The sequence below is a fragment of the Anser cygnoides genome, chromosome 23, assembly GCF_040182565.1.
Source record: "Anser cygnoides isolate HZ-2024a breed goose chromosome 23, Taihu_goose_T2T_genome, whole genome shotgun sequence".
In the NCBI taxonomy this organism is placed as follows: Eukaryota; Metazoa; Chordata; class Aves; order Anseriformes; family Anatidae; genus Anser; species Anser cygnoides.
Window position 1 is genome coordinate 8,466,159 of NC_089895.1, and position 22,180 is coordinate 8,488,338.

The 22,180-nt window shown below is 45.4% G+C and overlaps 1 protein-coding gene across 7 annotated transcripts in view; it reads left to right on the plus strand.

Annotated features, from left to right (window-relative positions):
* Positions 1–22,180, plus strand: part of CAMTA1 (calmodulin binding transcription activator 1) — a 376,339-nt gene that overhangs the window by 313,753 nt on the left and 40,406 nt on the right. For all 7 annotated transcript variants that reach the window (XM_066982026.1, XM_066982030.1, XM_066982029.1 and 4 more), the window contains 4 exons: positions 5,653–5,793; positions 8,055–9,910; positions 14,015–14,141; positions 15,116–15,250. In XM_066982026.1, coding sequence (XP_066838127.1) covers positions 5,653–5,793; positions 8,055–9,910; positions 14,015–14,141; positions 15,116–15,250 — 2,259 coding nt within the window. The remainder of the gene's footprint in view (positions 1–5,652; positions 5,794–8,054; positions 9,911–14,014; positions 14,142–15,115; positions 15,251–22,180) is intronic.

A 22,180-nucleotide genomic window follows, 5' to 3' on the forward strand; every position in this document is an offset into this window, starting at 1 on the left:
ACACATACTGCTCTGAACGTGGGTCACCTGTGAGAAATGCATCCGTCCTCTCCCCCGTAGCACAAGGCCGTGGCCAGGGACGTCTGGGCTGTCCCTAAGCACCCCCATGGTCTCTGTTTTGCTCCTCCACCTGGTGAGCCCGACAGAGCTGGGCAGGGGGCCGGCAGCTGCTGTGGGCACACAGGGTCCGAGGGCTGGCAGGGGGCTGCGCTGTGCAGTGCTGGGAGCAAGCGAGCGCCTGCCCTGCGTCCGGAGTGGGAGCTTGGTTCCATCGCGGGTGGTCGTCATTTCCCCAGAGTAGCTTATTCATATGCCTACGTGGGCCACCCCTTAAGGAAACACGTTTTCCATAAGAGATGATTTTGCCTGCTGTAGAACATTCCTCTTTGCAAAAAGAACAGAATTAGTGACCATTTTTCACCTGTTGCCTTGGGCAGTCTTTCAACCACCGTTTAGAGAAATCACAGTGAAATAATTCTGATCTGTGAAATTGAGTGTTAATAGCAACCCAGTATGAACTTGACTGTTACCAGTAATGAAGAATTGAGGAAAACTAAACCAAATTTCCTGTCCCCCTAAAATTGGCTTATTAAACCAGATACGGTAATTATAGAACCATCTCTGGTAATTACAGAATACATCTCTGAAGAAGTCATGAGCACACCATCCTCCTGCTCCGTTCTTCCTTAGTATTTTTGTCTCTCCTCTTAGCCTTCAGCTGTGGTAACGATCAGAGTCAATACTAGAGCATCTTCTAAGGTGGCTGTTCTCGTTCCCTGGCATTCTCACCCAAGATCTCGAGGGGGAAGACAGGCGTTCGTCACCGATAATTACGTTAAAAGAAGCTTCTAAGTTGGAATAGATCCGCGTGCGCTCGCACGCGCCTCTCTGCTCCTCACCGCGGGGCGGGCGGGCCCGGGGGCGCCCCGGCCGCCGCCCGGCGCTGCCGGTTCCCGGTCGGCTGCTGCCACCTGGCGGCCGCTGCCGGGGGGCCGCGGGGGCTGCGCGGGGCCGGCGGCCGCGGCCTCCCGCCGAGCCGCTGCCCCTCAGGCCCGCGGCGTCCCGGCTAGGAGGAGGGTTCGCCGTGCGGGTCGAGCCGTGAGCGGCTCCGCTGGCGTGTTGAGGTTCTAGTTTGTCGCAGGAAGAGGCTTTTGAAACCCTCAAAAGCTCGCTCTGCTGTCGTGACGCTCATCGCAGCCGCGGGAGCGGTGGTCCTGCCTGCGGTGCTGTCAGCCCGGACACCGTCAGCGGCAGCCCGCGGCTCGGAGGCGCGGTCCTCTCTGTCCAGTGTGAGCCGTACCGTGAGTGCTGGGGCTTGGCAGCAGTAACGAGTGCAGAAAAATACACACGATTCACGTTGATTAGCTGTTGAGATTGTTGGACAGAAGCCAGGACAGAGGATAATGGTAATGGGTAGTAAGCACACAGCGGCTGTAAGAAGCGATGCAAGGGTGGCGTGGCAGGCAGCTGGGCTGTCAGTACCGGCCATTTGACTTTCTGTCTTGAACAACCCGGCTTTTTGCTGGTTTTGAACAGCAGGAGCTTGGGGCTCCTGGCAGGCTATGCTGTGCTGTGGGGAAGAGTTTTGTGTAAAACATGTTTTAAAGAGAGTGCTAGAAAAGAAGTGGGAGATGTGTAACTTATGTGAGGTATGCATGCTCTATAGCCTGTTGCCTCTGTGAGCAGTGAATGTTAAAATATCTGCTGCCATTCATGAGAGTCAAAAAGATCTAAACTGTCTTGACTCAATTTCCCCACATCAAATTACTTTCCTTCAGGGTGCAGAGTGAAGTGTAATGCCGTGCTTATTTCCCTTCCGAATGCAACTCTGGCATTCTGTGAAGGATGCCCTTGAACTGTATACCGGAGAAGCAGACAGAGAAGGTAACTGGCTGCTAACAGAAACAAAGTTTGGCCAGCAGTGACATACCTGACCTGTAGTTACAGCTGTATTCACTTCCTCTGAGCTGCAGTAAGAGTAGGACTGTTTGTTCTGTCCCTGCCAATTGAGCTTCAGGTTCTAAATTGAAATACAGTCAGGGACAAGCACCTTTACACTTTTATTATGCTACATGCAATTCTGGAACTCAATAATGGGGCCATTTAGCAAATCAGATCAGAAATTTTGAGTATTGTAGAAGGGAATGGCCCGGTGATAGCATCTTTGTCCTGATTAGCATTGTCAAAGGCAAGAACTCGTAGTGTGATCTACTTTTTATTATAGGTGAATGTCATAGATAGCTTATGAGACTAGCATAAGGGAGTTTGCTTCAGCACTGTTCTTTCATGTGTGAGTAGTCTTGAACTTCAGGTGGTTGTGCATAAAAATGCTGTTAGCTGTAAATAAAAGTTGTGGACGTTTCATTTTGAGCTTCAGAAGAGTAATGTCCCACTGGTCCTCTCTAAGCGTAATCCAACCACATGTACTTCCCATTTGCTATTAAATTATCAGGTTGCAGTTGCATCTGAGCAAACTTTTGAGGAAAGGTTTCATTTTGGAAGAAAGACTTCTCTTTAAAGAATGGCTAAGAGTGAAACTTCCGCACAAGCGCTTACAAAGACTTTAAAATTCATTAAGTGACATTAAGAAATGTCAAATGTACAAGGTCATCTTCCCTACCTGCATTCCCAGCAATGTGGCTCAGGAAATCTTCATAAGTGATAAAGAGTGGAAGTAGATGGCTGGAAAATCAAAACTGAATAGTGTGCAGGTGTCTGGATATGAAAGGATAATGAAAATCTCCTCCAGCTGAGCTGAGAAATCAGAGCAAGGCCTTTATTTCTGTTAACACAAATATTGTGAAAATTAAAGGGACAAGGCTGCCGTTTCCAATTGATCGTCTCCATGGAATTGGCCTCCTAGTGTCAACAGTTTGTGGAGCAGGATCTGGGAAGCAAAACAGACTTTCATTCCATAAGCAAGGGAGCAGGATGAAGTTTTTCTACTTACAATATGGTCAGCTCTTGGAGGATTTTGTAGAGTGTTCTGTATCAGATGTGAGCAGGACTTTTACACAAGGGTTTGCAGTGGACCATCCAGGATATATCACATAGAAGCCTGACCTTGAATATTCCCAATGTTCCAGCTTTGTCAGTTTATCTAGATTACCTGTTTCAGGTGGGCAACATCATTGTTATTCAAAAAACAGAAGACTGGCCCTTACCTGTCAAAAACACGCAAAGGAGCAGCACCAGAGGTGCAGGGAATGGCATTATATAGTGTATATCTATCTGTAACCTGTGTGCTGCATGTATAGGATACAAAAGAGCAAGAGCTTTGGATTAGAAACAGAAAGTGTAAAATGTGTGAAGTGGCAAAGAGGAACATCTAGAACATTCAGAAAAGGTAAAATGATCAGATCAAAATGTAAGAAGTTTATTTTAGGGCCACAGTTTGTTTAGGGTGGAAGAAACCACGGAGAGGGAATGGTCAGGGTTTTAACCATTGAGACAAAGAGAAGTAGGTGTCTGATCTAGAGTGAAGGTGAGACAGTGAGATAGGCTTGAGGTGATGGGGAGGAGGAAGATGCATACAACACTGAAGGATTGTAGACCTGGTAACTGGGGAGGACCGAGCACCACCAGCAATTGAAGAAGTCAAAAATAGCCAGGATATCATAAGAAACCTGGGCGATCATATTTTTCTACCTGTAAGCTTTCTTTGGCTTTTGAGCTGACTTCTTGCTGGTAATCTAGGTAACTTTTTCATCCTTTGCTAATGATGGTTAGGAAGGTCCTGACAGTGTTAATGAATGGAGAGCCACTGGATCAATACAGGGAGGTTATTTTGATTCTCTTCACAAGGGAGGAAAGGATTCTCTTCCACAAGGGAGGCAATCAAAGGAAGGTGTGAGCCAGTTCTCACAAAGCAAGGTTGGAGGCAGTTCTGCTAGGAGCAGCATTAGCAATATGAATTGTGGACCCTCCTCCAGCCTTCCTTCTCTTCTTTAAATACCCAGTGAAATACCAGTAATTTTCCCTGGTTCTGCTGCCTTCGTTCTACAGGCACTGTGCAGAGGGTGAATGGCAAGGAATATTTTGCTGCTATAATGCGGCAGCTTTTAGACCAATTCATGGTAGAAAGGAAAGTGTTGGAGTGCTTCGCAGCTTTCATTTAAATTATAAGGAAATACAAAAGAAATCTGAACAGAAATTAGAATTAAAATACTTCCCAGAATTTATTTTAAGTTTTAATCTTTTTTTCCTTCATGTCCTTACATTAGGACTATATTTAATCCAGCATACTTCTACAGTGGTTTCACTTTTTGAGCCACTAAGAAAGAGGAGGAGTGTATACGTCTGCTTTTTGTTAATCTTCTTTTCATAATGCACTTTCTCCCCTATAGAGATCTCCTTTCCTGGTGATTCATTTATGTGTTAGGAAGCCAAGCATGACATGTTAAAAGCTGTCTTGATAGTATTTGATATTCGTTACTAACAACTCACCTACTCACAGGAGGTTTTCTTTAAAAGGGGGAGGGAGAAAATCTGCATGTTGAATGTGCTAAGATAGTCAATAATTCGCATTAAGCATCCAGACATTCTTTTTTTTCAGTCTGTCACCCTTCACCGTTTTTTTTTTTTATTATTATTATTTTATAACCTTCACAACATACAGGGAGTATAAGCACTAAAAAAATAAAAATAAAAAAATAGTCATGCCACATGAACAGAAGCTGGAGCCTTTCTAAATCAGCCAGAGCAAGGCTAGAGAAGGACCTTTCCTAAGCGCACCATCTCAATGTGGATTTCATGAACTTGAAACTACATTGCTGCCTCAAACTGCCAAAGGCTAGAACATGCAGCCAGGAAGATCAGTAAGAAATGCATCCCCAAGATAGCTGTAGCTTCCAGATGTGACAATGTAAAGACCATGAAAAAGATGAAGTAGAGAATAGGGTGTTCCCAAGAAAACCCAGTGTTTGGAGACCTAATTTGTGAATGCTACAGACATGTTAAAGAGAATCCAAAGCTTTGGCTTCCGGCTGCTTTTTGCAATAGATCCGTGATGGAACTTTGTTATGCTGGAAGGACCTGAAAATAATATACATGGTATGTATATGTATCCAGCTATAAGGCTGTCCGTCACTTCTCAGCTTCCAGCTCACAGCTGGATTCTGACTTAACGAGAACCATCATGAATACACAAACCATGAGATATTCACTTACCAGACTTGCCCACTATAATACAGTGCTCATCACTGGATTTATTAACAGTAGGGAGCAGACTCCAACATACTGCTGTAAAATACACTTTCTGCACATGGCAACGTGTATCTGAGCTCACCTCTAGAGCAAAACATTTCTGAAGTAACCAGAAATAACTTAGTACAAAGTTTCTCAGTAGTAATTACAAATCAGTAACTTTATATAGCAGAAAATATTCCAGATACTTTAGTGTGTTTTAATAGCACTTTCAATGTATTGTTGCAAAATTGCTATTTGAACATTTCTTACTAAGCATAACATCATATGTGACAGACTAATGTACCTAGAATAATAAAATGAATGTAAGTGGAGGAACTGAAGCAAGAAGCATGTATAAACTAAAACTTACACATAATAACAGATAATAAACAGATAATAATAAAGGTTGACTTTTGATGTTTTCTGGCAAGTTTTTGATGAGAAGTCTTACTGTTCTCTTCACAGTTCATGGCATTAAGTGGACATGCAGCAATGGAAACAGCAGTTCAGGGTTCTCAGTGGAACAACTTGTGCAGCAGATCCTTGACAGTCACCAGACCAAACCACAGCCTCGGACACACAACTGTCTTTGCACTGGTACCTTGGGTGAGTACACTGAGAGGGTACAAAATGCTTTCAGCTTAATCCAGACTTGGAGTAGGGTTTGTAGTACTAAAATGCTAAAAATACTGTACCATGGAGTAATCATGCAACTGGAATTTCTGTAAAGAATGCAAACGCTTGGTAATGTGCAAGTTCTAATAAATGCCCTCCGTATGTGACCTACTCAGAAACTTTTTCTCTTCTACGTGCCCAACTTTTGTTACCAAAGCCTCAAAATTCGATGTTCTGCCAATCTCACCCTCTGAAATCCTTGCCCTGCAGCCTGCTTTGTTGGAGAAAATGGGCTCAGGTGGTCAATTACAAGGTATCACTAGAAAAAGACAGGTTTTACTTAGTTACCATGAAGACACAGATTTCTTTCCTGTTAAAGATGCTTTTGTTTTGAGTGAGAGGAGAACAAGAAACAATATCTTTAGTATTAGAACTTTATGCATCAACTGGGAAGCTGAATGAGTCATTTTTCCATCTCATCTACTTTATAACCACCCCTTCCAATTACTTTGGTCAAGTAATATATATATATATCATATATTAATTAGTCTTCAGAGAAGTTTGTAAAGCAAAGCTGTCTGTGCTTCAAAGGGTTTATTTTCTTCTTCATTTTTGGGCAGTTGCGTTATACAATCAAGATTTTAAGTAAGAATGATGACCTCTGAAATACCTGGGTTTGGATTAAAATGCAAGCCTTAAGGCTCAGCATTCGATCCAGGCTTGCAGATCTGAACATGAATTCTTTTATGCTTCCCTTTGATGTTTTGTCTTGTGCTAAGTCTGCTGCATGTTTTTTAACATAAGAATACCACTTTGTTTTGTAACAGCCGGCACATTGACACATGCATTCCCAGTTCCTTACACAAAGACTGCAGTGTGAAAGCCTTTCCCTTGTCTTGTTCATCTCTATACCTAGGAGAACAGAGAGATTTAATACTGCATCTAGTCTCAAAAGCACTGTCCTGGACTACTTTAAATGACCTGATTCAAATCTTGAACACATAACAGAGAAGTTCCACTTCAAGGGCAAGGAACAAAAGATTTGGCAAATTACAGTGGCTATGCAAACACTTTGTGTTACCCAGAAGATGGCATTTATAATTGTAGACATTAGCTACAAGGAGGAGGTTTCTTTTCCTCATTAGTCATTGTATAGTACAATAAATAATGTTCTTATCTCATTCTAGGAAGAATGAATCAATTAAAGAAACATACATCAAAAATTTCTGAGCTCTTCTTTAAACAACAAATGCAGTCCTTGCACCAGAGTTTATGATTAGGACGCCTATGCAGAGAGAATTGTTTACTTTCCATAGCTGATTTCCAATCTCCTAGAAACTCAGGTGATGTTCATCTTCTGCCAGACTCATAAAGGCAGTGGCTGAACTCCCACAGAGAGTTGTCTTCTGGTGACCTTTACTTAAGCGTTCTTCAGCCTCTCTGACACTAATCATGCTCTGTGTGACCTCTCAAAGTACTAAATGTTTATTTGTCAGCATACAGACAACTTAGAACAAGAGAAACACGTCACCATCCTTATGGGAGGGAAAGCATTCTTTGTGCTGGCTAATGTACTTTCTCTAATAATTTGATGGCATCTGTGATGGACACGATGATGACAAGAGAACAAGGGCTGCAATCTAGGCAGTAGGGTGATGTCAGGGACAGGAGCACAATATAGCATCTGTCACCTCCAGATTACCAGTCAGCGTCCAACCCACATGAGCAGTTGTCAAACCATCTGACATCAGCCAGTGTGAAGAGCGGAGTGCCTGTGTCACAGGGGGTAGAGGTCTTGTCCGTGATGCAAATGGAACAGGGCTTCTTCTGCCACAGCTGACAGCAGTAGTCCTTGCTTTGCAGACTTTGCAGTGAGATCAGGCACGTGTTTAAATAGGTCTGAAACTTGTCACAGATGCTGATTCCTTTCATGTGTCAACTGGTTAGGGCAGGGAGGAGGTGGGGGGATAGGTGCTATGTGTGGTGAGGGGAAGCGTGCACATGGGCGTGTTTTGAGGTTGCCGTCTTGCACACGGATCTATGCATTAGATGGAAAGTGTGCTTTAAGTCTGACACTAGCAAGAAATTAATTTTACTCTCACGGTGTCTCTTCCTCTCTAGCATGTGTGCTCGCTTTCTCTCTCTCACACGCACCTAAGCGTGGCTTTTCTTTGCTACAGCCATAAGATACACACCTAGCATCTTTTTTAATTTTTCACTTACTGAATGACAAATGTTGTTTTCTGGCACAGGGGCAGGAAGCAGTGTGCATCACAAGTGTAACAGTGCCAAACATCGCATCATATCACCAAAGGTCGAACCAAGGACAGGTGGGTACAGCGCTCATTCAGAGGTACAAAATAACGATGTCTCTGAAGGCAAGAATGAGCACAGTCATGGCAAGACCTCCAGCCGAGAGAAGAGGAATGGCAAAGTGGCGAAACCAGTGTTGCTCCATCAAAACAGTACTGAGGTTTCTTCCACCAACCAGGTGGAAGTCCCTGACACGACCCAGAATTCTCCTGTGTCCATCAGCAGTGGATTAAATAGCGACCCAGATATGGCGGATAGCCCAGCAGTCACTGGTGTGTCCAGTATGGCTGTAGCATCAGTTATGGGAAGCCTGTCACAAAGTGCCACAGTATTTATGTCAGAAGTCACCAGTGAAGCTGTGTATACCATGTCACCCACCTCTGGCCCAAATCAACACCTTCTGTCCTCAGATGCAGCTGCACAAGGGCTGGTACTTGCCGTGAGTTCAGATGGACACAAATTTGCTTTTCCAACAACAGGCAGTTCAGAGAGCTTGTCGATGCTACCCAGCACTGTCTCCGAGGAACTTGTGCTCTCCACAACTTTAGAAGGAAATAGAAAAATTCCAGAAACCACCATGAATTTTGACCCAGACTGTTTTCTTAATAATCCCAAGCAAGGGCAGACTTATGGTGGAGGAGGTATGAAAGGTGACAGCATCAGTACCAACATAAGGCAGTCACCCACAACAGAACGTAGCTTCAACTTCAATACGACCCTCACGAAAGAAATTAAAACTGAGGACACATCTTTTGAACAACAAATGTCCAAAGAAGCATTTTCCTCCACTTCTGCATCTAACACTCTCACCCTCACCACTGGTTCAGTTTTGCTTCCATCTGGAGGAGGTCTGAGCCCAAGTACCACCTTGGAGCAGATGGACTTCAGTGCCATTGACTCCAACAAGGACTATTCTTCGAGCTTCAATCAGACGGTCCAGAGCCCTCACGTTCATCAGACCCCTTCCCCCAGCTTCTTTCTGCAGGATGCCAGCAAACCTCTTCCCCTTGAGCAAAACACCCACAACAATTTGAATGACACAAGTGGTTCATTTGTGAGCACGTTAGGAATGCCCAGTGTGAAAACAGAGTCCTCATCCCAAACCACTTCCAACTGTAACGGCACAGTGGAAACCAGAATAGAGTCCACCTCTTCTCTCCAGCTCATGCAGTTCCAAGCAAACTTCCAGGCTATGACTGCAGAAGCTGAAGTTCCCATGGAGACCTCCCAGCAGGCAGAAGGGAATGAAAATCTACTTAAATCAGGGGATCTTCAAGCCTGCAGCACAGAACACTACTTGCAGCCTGAGGCCAATGGGGGTATCAGGAATGGGAACAATCTCCCTATTCTCCAAGGAAACATGGTCCAAGGACTCTATCCTGTGGCCCATCCCAGCTTAAATAACTCCTCCAACATGGAGCTTAACTTGGACCACTTTGACATCTCCTTCAGCAACCAGTTTTCTGATCTAATTAATGATTTCATATCTGTAGAAGGTGGGAGCAATGCTCTCTATGGACACCAGCTGGTGTCAGGTGACAGTGCCGGACTATCTCAGCCTGAAGACAGTAACAGAACAACCTACAGCCAGGCTGAAATGTGCATTCCTTGCTGCAGTCCTCAACAAGCCAACATGCAACTCAGCAGCACAGAGAATGGAGCCAGCACAATGGCATACATGCATGTGGCTGAGGTGGTCTCGGCAGCTGCAGCACAAGGCACCTTGGGGTTGCTACAGCAGAATGGGCGCTTGTTCATGGTGACAGATTATTCACCAGAGTGGTCTTATCCTGAGGTAAGTTAGGGCTTTTACTCATGAACATTTATTGCCTTATCTTTACTCACTTTGTTAGTAACAGCTCCCAAGAACTGTTTTGTTAAAGCTTTGACAGGGCTTTTAAAATATTTCTCTTAGTAGAAAGAGCATCCGAGGCCCTTTGCATGTCTGAGTGTACTTTTAATTAAGCACTTCATCACCCTGACAGGGCCCTTTCTTCACTTAGAAGCATTAGAACAGAAATGTTTTGTTTCATTGAAAAGCAAAGTATTTCCCATATGATGGCCTCATAATGCTACCAAGCTATGTTAGAGCAACATAATTTGCAAACTGGAGCTGATCATTGAAGCTGGCTGTAATGCTCTTAGCAGAATTAACTCCTGACCTGCAGTGTCATAATGAGTTCAGCATTTACCTCCATCCTATAAACTATCCAAAGTGAGTCACATGCACCACAAATTAAAAATGTCAGCAGCACTGACTTTTCTGATGTGAAGGAATGCTAGAGGAAAGAGGCTGTTTTGAATCCAGAAAGACAGATTGTTTAACCTTCAGCCAAATGATCCTGCAGTATCTCCAGGAGCAAGGCTTTACAGAAATGGGTGATGAATTGGCTTTCAGTGGCTCTAAGCACTCGCATGCTCTGCAACATGGGACTTGGTGTGAAAACATGGGTGTTCACTCTACAAATGGAAAGGAAATGAGGTTGTCAGCATGCAGTGCCAGTGGGCACTGATAAAAAGCCTCAGTCAGGAGTCCTCAACCTCCAGTTAGATGCTTTCCCTCCAGACAAGTCCACCTTGGCCAGCAAAGTGCCAGTACAGGCTTAGCAAAATTCCAGCTATTAATTTTCTGTATTTGCTAGCCAGTATTTGCTATGCAGAAGCAGTCAGATACAGTGAATACTGCTTGTCCTGCATTTGCAACCACTGGAGAAGGATATCAAATGCTGCTTGTTTGCATTTGTGCAGCATTCCTGTGTGATAGTCATCAACAATCAGGGTTGCTCAGGGCGCATTAGCTCCAGCTCAGAGTTAAATATCATATGCTGCTCTTTGGATAGGCACTCAGAAAAGGCCCTGAGATTCCTAGAAGTTTAGTTGGAAATTGTAGAGATTTACAATTTGTATGATTTTTTTTTTTTTTCATCTTGGCAACAGGTATCTCACCTTACAGTAAGCCCAGATCTCTGGTCGTCTTAGTAGAGAAACTCTCAAAATTACAATCTGATAATGTCCTTCTGGCACTATTTACATTCTTCTTTTCTGGCATTTCAATCTCCTCATTGCTGCAGTTACATCGTAAAAATATTAGGCATCATGTGCTTTATATCTCTCAGCAACCCATGAGCAAGTTTATGTTGTGAACTTGTGAAAGAGTCAGAAAAGCCATGGAAACAGTATTGTCATCTTCAGAACAAATTCTACCATAGATCTATGGGATTCTTGGGATAGAGCCTTGCTTGGTTTCTTCAGTACAGTAATTTTGCTTTCTTACAGTTTTCACCTGGTACAAGTCTGTTAGTGTTCTCCCACAGTAGTAGCTGTGTCTGTGCCCTGGATGTGGTAGTTTTGCCTTGTTTAAAATCAGAATGGGACTGTAAGTCTTGTCAAGGGAAGTACTCACCAAGGCAATGGTGAAATTTCCCAAACACACCCGGTTTGTGCTGAGCGTCACTCTTGGTTTTGGACTTGGTTTTGCACCCCTGTATCTGCTCTGGCTGCTTGAATTACAGTTAAATAAGCATCTTACTAGTGTTACTACACTGAATTATGTGTGGTGAATATTGCAAATGATACAAGGTGATATTTTTCCTAAGTTAGGCACCTCTTGCTGTCACTGCTTCATGGTCTCCTCATGTTCCCATATACATGAGGAGAGCTTCCAGTGAAATGTGCTGGAGTGCCCCCATGAGAGTGCTGGACACAGTGAACCCCTGGACAGCCCCAGGGCACTCTTGCTCCCAGCTGGGCCTCCACTGCCCCGAGAGAAGGCACAGGGAAGCACTGGATTAACTCAGTCCTATTTGTGTTGATTTAAGTGCTGGATGTGGCTGGTGCCTTTTTACACGAGCAGGAAAGGCAGATGACAAGGACTTTTACTTGCATTATTCTCTTATGGCTAACGGAGCACTGCTGAGATCCTTGTCAGGAGAACGGTCTGGGACAGGCTTGGCTCAGGTCGCTGAAGTTGTGGTTGAAGGACCCCTTTGCAAACACAGCCCTGCTTTTGCAGTGCCCCTTCAGGGTCACCCCTACATCATCACGCTTCCTTATTTAACCAAGTTCCTAATACCCACAACAGTGCACGTTTTATCATTGCTGTTTCTAGGGTCGATGTTCCTATGTCACGGTCATGTCAGATTCATTGTCCAGCCCGTTGTGCTCTGAATCGTGACCTTGGAGGTCACGTATCAGCAGGTGTGAAGATACCACGTATCTTCCATCCATATCAGCAGGGGCAGGATGGCGATGGCAAACTTTCAGTACACTTGCTGTGATTCACCTGTGGCACTGTTCAGTGACAAGGAAACAAGCCTGAATCCTGCCCAGGCAGCAGCAAGGAATGGAGAAAGCTAAGGTGTTCATGGGCGTGAAGTGGGGATGAAGGACCAAGAAGTTACAAGGAGCTGCCTGCTGGGAGGGATGTTTGGCATGCAACATTGAAAAGATTTGCCGTCGCTGATCTAGGAGCTGACAAGTGGCCAAAGGAAAGAAAGGCCATCTGCATGGAGGGAAAGAGCAAGGTCACATTGGTGAAGCATGGGATTTGAGCATATGGACAGGTGCAGGAAACAGTGCGAATGAAGAGAAGCAAAGATGATCTGTTATGGAATACTATTTGCTTTTGACCTCAGTGTAAAGTTTGCAGGCCTAAGGCACACCTGCGTTGGGTTTCCATGGAAGGGTTTTGGTAGCAGGGGGCTGTAGGGGTGGCCTCTGTGAGAAGAGTCTGGAAGCTGCCCCATGTTAGATAAGGGCCAGTTTCAGCCAGCTCGAACAGGACCCAGCCCTGGCCAGAGCTGATCAATAAGCGATGTTTTTTGTGCCTCTTTGAGAGTCTGTATAAGAAAGGGAAAATAGAAAATACTGCTGCACAACAGCAGCTGTGGAGAGGCCCCTGGTGGAGCAGGCTGTCCCCCTGCAGCCCACGGGTCCCACACGGAGCAGATCTCCACGCTGCAGCCCGTGGAGGAGCCCCCGCTGGAGCAGGTGGATGTGGCCTGGAGGAGGCTGCAGCCTGTGGAGAGCCCCCGCAGGAGCAGGCCCCAGGCCAGAGCTGCAGCCCGTGGAGAGGAGCCCCCGCAGGAGCAGGGGGGCTGGGGAGAGCTGCCGCCCGTGGGGGACCCGTGCTGGAGCAGTTTGCTCCTGGGGGATGGACCCCATGGTACAGACCCATATCTGGAGCAGCTCTTGAAGAGCTGCAGCCTGAGGGCAGCCCCCACAGGCTCAGTTCGGGAAGGACGGCATCCCGTGGGAGGGACCCCACGTGGAGCAGGGGCAGAGAGGAACCGTGAAGGAGTAGTGGAGACGAAGCATTAGGGACTGACCGCAGCCCCCATTCCCCGTTCTTATGCACAGCTCCAGGGGAGGAGGTAGAAGAGGATGGAAGGGGGGAAGGTGATTTTAGTTTGTTCTTAGTTTTTCACTGGTAAAGATTGTTAGTAATAGGTAATAAATTTCATTAATTTCCCTATGCTGAGTCTGTTTTGCCCATGAGGATAATTGTTGAGTGATTTCCTGGTCCTTACCTCAACTCTTGAGCCCTTTTCATCATATATTCTCCCCCTTTCCCTTTGAGGAGGGGGAGCGAGAGAGCAATTGTGGTGGAGTTCAGCTGACCAGCTGAGTAAAACCACCACAGCACCACAGAGTTCCATCACTTCCCTGCAAAGGCCGGGCCATGGCAGTGAATAATGTGAACAGAGAGCAGCCGGCTTGTGACTTGCTTGCTCTGCCGATGACTGGGACATCGGAGGTGACTGGTGCCAAGGATCTGTGTTAGCTTGGCACTTTTGTTAGCCCTCACAACACAGTTTACTCTTCATCTGTTTCAGTGCATGGTCCTCCCTGGGTATGGCTTTTTTGGTAATACTTTTTTCCCCCCTTTTCTTCCTTGTAGGGAGGAGTGAAAGTTCTAATCACTGGTCCGTGGCAAGAAGCCAGCAATAATTACAGCTGTCTGTTTGATCAGATCTCAGTGCCTGCATCTTTAATTCAGCCAGGAGTGCTGCGCTGCTACTGCCCAGGTAAGGAACGCCTCTCTCTCAGAGCTGGCAGTTTCAGAGGATGTTCTAATCCTAACAGTGTCTTGTATATATCTGGTTTTTGTGGGGGAATATGCAGTGACCTGTTGCTGTTTCTTCCACTTGCTTTGTCTCACTTCAAATCTATCCATCTACTTTTGGCTGCATTTTCAATTGTTTCATCTGCACTTTGGAAGCAGATCTCTTTCATTTTGAAAAGAGTTAGTAGACACATGCTCACTTCAAGGGGATGCTGAGTGAAAGCCGGTAGGAGTAGCTAGCCTTCATCTGGGGCTCAAAGTGCTACATGTCTTGACTGAACTCATGGAAGGGTAGTGTATAAACATTGAGGAGCTTTCCCTTTCTCTTCAAACTATATATAGTGTGAGCACCTCAATTTAGGATCTTGATACAGAGTATAACATTATTTAGAAGCTTTGAATTAGATTTAAAATACTTTCTAAGCATTTATTTAATACTGAAATAGCAGATTAAATAGTAACTGTTATTCAGAGTTGCACTCGCTGCTCTACTGCCTCTTAATTTGCATATATTCTGCTCTTTCTCTTTGGTGCTTGTGGGATGAGAACACCTGCAGCAACCCTGCAGAAATTTTCAGTAGTACTGGCCCTCAGTATGTGACTTTATGTATGCAGAATAACTGAGCTACATTGTTATGCCCCAGCTTGCTGTAAGAAATGCAGTGAAGTTGGTTAATCTTTAAGAACATGTGATTCTACCTCCTGCCAAAACAACCTACTGCATGCCTCTTAAGCTTACAACCTGCATGTTTTAAAATACAGATTGTCATTTTGGACTCCTTAGTTGTCTAGTCACAAAAATATTGTCAAATGCCCCTCTCTGTACTCGTTGCATCTACTTTCAGCCTGCCAATGGGAAGACCATCAATAGGATAATAATGTCCTGTGCATTTCTGCAGGGAGGTCTCTGTCTTACCACTTGTTCTTTCCTTTCAGCTCATGACACTGGGCTCGTGACTTTGCAAGTTGCCTTCAACAATCAGATCATCTCCAATTCTGTGGTGTTTGAATACAAAGCCAGAGCTCTGCCAACCCTGCCTTCCTCCCAGCATGACTGGCTGTCCTTGGATGGTAAGAAGCACACGATATTCTTTAACTAAGCTTGCCAAATGGTAGGACTGTGAATGAAAGGAGCTGCCACTGGTGTGGGGGAGAGATGCAGAGGGGCGGGCTTGTGCTGTGGGGAACGTCTGTTGCTCAATGCTCTGTTAATCAAAGCCCTCTTTCTGAAATTTATTAGTTCTTTTAATGTGAACAAAGTGTGGATGCATTTGATGGGAAGGAGACAGAGGTGTTTTCTCTGAATAGCAAGCTGAATGTTTCCCCAGTCATATTTCCTGTCAGGAAATGAACATGTACCCTGCATTTGTCTTCCCTGAGAACTCTGAAGCTTAAACTTTTCTAGAAAAAAATGCAAGTAAACAAGCAAAAAGCAGGAAGATGGTGAGGCAATATAAGGAACAAGGGCACTTTACAGTCAGCCACTGCTATGATTTCCACATACCACCTCATTACGTAGGAGTACTCAAAGGGGGTATGTATAGCTTCTGTCAGACACCTGAGAGCCTCAATGCCAGGACAGTCTATGCTGATGGCAAGCCAGGGGATTTTCTGGCACCTACCAGCCACAGTCAGCCTTTTTAGATGGGCAAGACTCGCAGCTGCATCCCTTATGCCTTGCAGGGATGGGACAGACACCCCAATAGCATTAGCTCTTAACAAGGCAGTTGACAGAAAAAATGCGTGACTGATCAGAACATGACTGCTCTTACCTCAATGTCAGCATGGAGGAATGGGAACACAGGCTTTGGATTTATATGATAAGTCTGTTCTTGAAAGTCTTAAGTTGGGATATACCTCAAAAATGCATTTTATAGAGGAGCAAGATGAGGAGAAGGAGAGTAGAAGAACACAGAAACCTGGAACACCAGGCTGGAGGAATTGAATTGCCTCGGTTACGTCTGACTGCCAGGGCTACTTATAAAAGCTTTTGGAGGAAACCAGCTAGCAAGGTCCCCAAGGAAGCAACAGATCTGCTGGCTGGTCTCATTTATTTAACAAGATGGACAGCGAGTTCATTTCCCTTCCTGAGTGTGGTTGCTAGAGAGATGTAGATTCCAATTCAGACCAAGAAGATCTAGAGAAAGATGATTTGTGTTAACGATGTGATAGGTTGAAAAGGACCAGCAATACTGCTTTCATCTTTCTTCACCAGACAGAGTCAGCTGTTGCAGCACTGTATTATAGGCAACCTTAGCAAAATCCTAACACTCTTGCTAGGTGACCCATTTGTTAAGTGTTTGTTTTCTCTGCTAAATACGGAGACAAATACAGTAAGGTCAGATCCTTAGTCTTCTGAGGTATCATTGCTGAGAAACTAGTATTAGTGTTACAAAGTGTTACACACAAGAAATCACAGGAGTTGTTGTTTGCATAGGACCATACTGAAGATGAGCAATAATGAGCTAATATATTGATTCAGTTTGTTCCTCGATCATTTAACCTCATCCTATTTTGTCTGTGAGCTGCAAACATGGTAACTGTAATATAATGCATGCTTTGGGAAATCTACCACAGATATTACTTTTGATAGCAGTTTAGTAACTTTAAAATAACGCTATCTTTACAAAGATTTGAAGCTTGTGTTACTGTGTTATTATTATTATATATACTTTGACAGACTTGGCAAATATATAGAACTGATTCACTTCAACAGAAATATTGAATGGTTTTGAGCTTCTATCAATGTAGGCAGGTAGTGTTTGAAAGGTTTTTGATGGGCTCCCTTGATCTGTCTGGGAAGCCCTGACAGAAAAAGCTTTCTTCATTAAAATATTCATTAGAGGCTTTCTCCGTACTATTAGTAGCTGTGAGCCTAGGGACTAGTCACATGGGTCACATCTGAGCACTCTGATGCTGCTGATTAGTGCGTATGTAGTTCATCTGTAAAAAATGTGAGCATCAGGGCAGACGAGAAGGAGCCATTTCTAGCTGAATTCTGACAGAGCAGTGTGTGTGTGCGCGTGCAGAGTCTGAGCTGATGCATTTGGGGATAACGGGGGCAGGAAACAGAAAATGGAATTTTCTTCAGAGTAGCATTAGGCATGATTTTAGAGGTACAGTACCTGTATATTCAGCTGTTTAAGGGCTGTCCCTTAATATTAGCAGCGAACTGAAGCATCTTACTGTGATTCTCCCCCTCTGTGTAATGTCACAGAAAAGATAGGTTTAGCTTCTCTGTTTTCTGACTATTAGATGCATTGTTTCTCATGCCACTTACAATAAGACATTTCAAGAAAGTCAGAGCAGCACTACTTCTGATGTTTCTAAACACGAGTGGAATGGAGACAGGTCACTGTGATTATTGTAAAGTTAAAGAGAGGTTTGTGACTTGGTTGTAGAGGTGCACATAATGTTACGTTCAGCATCAAAATTGAGTTTGTTTGACTGCAGTGTTGGTAAGGTTTGCAGATGCTTTTCATCTGCTATTGAAGCTGCAAGTTGCATGTGAAGTACAGCAGATACTGATGTGATGGAGATTGATACTCAGCTGTTAGCAATCTCTCCAGTGCAGCATGCAAAGGGGATACATTTTAAAACCGTTGTTTGACAACTCCCTCAGTGCTGGTGAATTTGGAGGAGCTGCAGAAGGGGGCCGTGGGGGCTGAGCGCTGTCTCTGTTGCTCTTTCACGTTGTCTGGGAGCTGCTGGTTAGCGGGCAAGCTTTCAATTAGAGACTGTTACGATGTGGTAATGGTGGAAGGGAGGGGGACTGCAGCAGTGAACAAACTAGGGCATTGCTAACAGGGAGAAAAAAAAAAAGTAAAAGGACCGCTGCAATGCAGAGGCTCTTCAGGGAAAAAGACAGAATAATTTTATTAACCGTGACTTATCAGAAGCCTCTGCCTTGATGCACAGTGCTCTAAAGGCAGCAAATTATGTTCTTTTTAACGGACCAGCAACATCTTTCTGTTTATTCTGAGAGAACAGATGTTAGTTTAGCTAGCTAAGGTATAAGATAATATGAATTGATTCTATCAACAGAATAAATCCACAAATCCGTGTCTTCTTTGTTCACTTTAATTGCACTGCTTCAAATCCTTGTCCTACTGCCTGTTATGTAGTCTTGAGGGAAGGATTTCAAGGACTATTTGTAGTCCCAAAATATTGACTAGAATTTTAATATTCTTTTTAATTAACCCGAAGGAACACTTCGAGTTCCTTTACGCTAAACTGTTAAAACACTTCTGATGACTCCAACTATATGACCAGTGCAAGAGAGGGGTAGGATTAACAAAGTCTACCATACCCCAGGAATGGTGTAGTAAAAGGATAAACAGTTTCTATCTTACATAAGTTTGCATAAACAATAGTCATCCACAGATCTCTGTAAAATAAAGATAAAGACATTCTCTGTTGGGGCTGTATATTTTCAGTTATACTGAGACAAAAATAAATCTTTCTTTGTTCAGTTCTGCAGATAACTGAAAACCTTTAGCTTCGCTTCTTTTCTTCAGGAAGCAAGTCTCAGAGCATAGTGGCTTCAATTTCTCTTCAAGCTCTTGTTGAGAATTTACTACCCAGTTATTGGACTGGTGTAGTTATATGCCGTTGTAGTAATAGGCTGTGCTAAACAGGCTGTAGCACAGCTCCAGACATAAAAACACAGTATCTTGATCATCAAACCATATGCTGTAAATAAAGCCAATAAATATATATATATATATATATACATAAAATTCCTGCTGTTGGGTATGGCTGGTAAGATACTAGGCGCGCTTGGAATCACACCTCTGTAGAACTTTGCAGGTTTTGACAAAGATGGGTTAGCAAAGAAGCATCTGAACCTGAGCGTGCAAAAAAGAGAGTTCCCCCATGACCAGTGGGAAACAGTGAGCATGAATTTTTGTGCATGCTGAGCAGATGCAGCTTGCCTGGGGCACATTGGTGCTCCTCCTATCGCAGAGCAGTGGCATGAGATCCCTGCATTTGTCTGTGCAGTGTCTTAGCAGGATCTGCTTCCGCTAGGCTACTGCACTGGTAGAGAGCAGCAGTGGTACGATGTATTGCACTTTCTTCTCGTAAGTGCTTACAGCAACATCTGGTTTAAGATTTTTCTAAAGGCAGGTAATTCTTATGTTTATTGAGGGAGCATTGAACCAGTGCCTGTAGAGCCCAGAATCTGGGAGAGATATGATGAACAGAAACACATTTTAAGTGAAATCATGATAATTGTACTTCCCAGAGGAAAGTGTGTCATTAAATTAACAACCACTTTAAATCAGGAAATACTCTTGGAAGTAGTGACCTTAGGGTAAGGATAAATCCCACCTTTTGGAGCACAGAGCAAGTATTGTTCATTGGGATCAGGGAATAGTATTGCAAACGCCTGCTAAATGTGAGACCGTGTTCTTCTATACCTCTGTTTCCTAGGTCTTTATCAAGCCAAGTGAGGGAATGTGCAGAGAAGGAATTCTGAGGGACAGCATGTTGAGTGGCCATCCTCTGAAGGACTTCTTCCTTTTTCAGTGTATGCTGCACTAAAAAGGATAGTGCCTCCTTTTTCTGAACTATACACAACCACTCCTTTTTTATTCTTAAATTTTTCTTATTTTAACCCATGGATAAATTAGATCTTTTACTAATGGGCAGTGGGCACTAGCTGCTAATGTTCTTGCATTTTTTTCTAGCTCATTAGGGGTCTTTCTTTTCAAAGAAAGCCTTTCTTCTTCTCATAAGGGATGCACTCCCTTATTGCCTTTGTCTCCTTTGATAAACTTGGCAGCCTCTTCTTTTTTTTTCCTCTATAAAACAGGCAATTTTCAGATGCTGCTGTCAGCTCAAAGGCCATCATGTACTTCTGTAGGCGTTTGACCTCACTTTTCATTCACTGTCTGTAGAGAAGTTCTCTCGAGAAAAAGCAAACAAGACCCCTTCTGAACTGAAGGAAAGAGATCTTCTACTGACAGATAAATAGCAAATTAAACAGGCTTTTTAGTACAGATTTCCAGTGGAAAGCATGTGTGTTTGCCTTCCACTGAAGCCTTTGCTCCTTTCTAAAAGTGTATGTAGAGATGATGTTTCCTTAGCATGGGATGTGATCAGCCATTCCAAGGAGTGCTCCTTGGCATTACATTTATGCACCTGCAGAAAAGAGGCTGTGAAGGAATAAGTGCTGCCATAGGGAGCTCAGAGAGAAATAAAAAATTTGGGCAGGGGTCATGTGAGCTGATGGTTTAGGTGTGTATAGGATGGACGAGGGTGTGACTGGTACTGAATCTAGCTGGTACTGACACAAAAGAGCATAATAGGCAGCCTTCCAACCTTTTAGCTAGTTCTGGATTCTCAGTTCAAGATTTGACTGCCGTTCCCAGGTGGAAGATGTAGGAAAGTTTGGTGGCTCACTGGTGCTAGGGTGACATGGCCATACCTGTGGCCACTAAACTCTAGGTGTTGCGTGCAGGAGGTAGATGGGATAGGACAGGTCACTGAATTCAAGTTACCTGTGACAGTGCACAGTGTCGTGCTACCTGTGACGTTTCACTTTGACAGGTACGTGATTTCTGTCATGCAGTGGTAGGTGTGAATGATGGTAGATGTTCAAAGTCAAAACCCACAAAGGATGTTTGTTTACCAGCACCTGATGCCTGTTTCTAGCATGTAGAGGTTACAAGATTCAGATAACGCAGGCTTGTAGGAATGACATGTTTGGTATTGGTGAGGTCCTTAGAAATGTAGTTTCAGAGCCATAGAAGTCTATCAGTAGAAAAAAGCAAGTGTCCATAAACAGTAGCACTCTGTTTATCACTCTTCTCTCCATCTGGGTAGGCATGACTGTGTGCTTGACTTTACACCTTGGGTTTTACCACAAAATACTATAATTTGGGTTCTCCTTGGGAGGAGGGATGGAGCTGTGGTGCTGTGTGGCAGAGCTGCCGTGCAGCGGGCTGGGATGTGTGAGTGTCGGCACAGGCGCCCAGTTCCTTACTAGGAGCTTAGACTGTACGCTTCAGATGTTTCTGTTCGCCCTCTCTTCTTCACATTTACCCTGAAGAAGCAGGAGTCTGTATGAAGGCTTTGTCTGACTCACTGTTGTTGAGATCTGTCTTTTTTTCCCTTTTACACAAAATCGTTAAGGACAGGCTGCTCTGCTGCAGTTGTTTCAGGAAGCCTGTCTTTTATTGCTTTGACTGCATTTCGCAGACGGTCGTTTTCTCTGTTTCAACTGCGTTGTGAGGGAGTTGAGGCAAGGGGTGTTTCATTTTCTGTCCTGGATGTTGCCTTTGAGCGGGTCAGGTTTCACGGTCAGACACTCGCTTTCCTCCGGGAAGTCTGCTTTTGGCATCAGCCGGCATCAGCCCGGCTTCCTTTCGGACGAAGCGAGCGCACGGAGCTTCCCGGGAGCGCTGGGCTGGGTCTGAGCTCCGCAAGGAAGCCCGGGAGGGCCGCGAGCCGAGCCGCCGCGCCTCGCTGGAGCACGGGCTGCAGCGGTGCCTGCGGAGCGGGCCCTGCCGCGTCCCGCCGCGCCGGCTGTCGCGTGTGCCGGTGTGTCGGGGTGCCCGTCCCGCGGGGTGCCCGTCCCGCGGGGTGCCCGTCCTCGGGGTGCCCGTCCCGCGGGGTGCCCGTCCTCGGGGTGCCCGTCCTCGGGGTGCCCGTCCCGCGGGGTGCCCGTCCTCGGGGTGCCCGTCCTCGGGGTGCCCGTCCCCGGGGTGCCCGTCCTCGGGGTGCCCGTCCTCGGGGTGCCCGTCCCCGCCCGGTCGGTGCCGGCGGCGGCCGCGCCCGCCGCAGGAGCGCAGCCCGGAGCCCGCCGGGCCCCGCGGGGCTGTGGCGGCGGTGACGTCACCGCGCGGGCGGGGCCGGGCCGCGCCGGGCCGCGCCGCCCCAGACAATGGAAGGCGGCGGCCGCAGCCGCCTCCCGCCGCAGCGCCGGGCCGCCGCCGAGCGCGGCGCGGGCCCGTAGCCGGCGGCCGGGGCTCGTATCCCGCTATGGCGGCGCCGGGC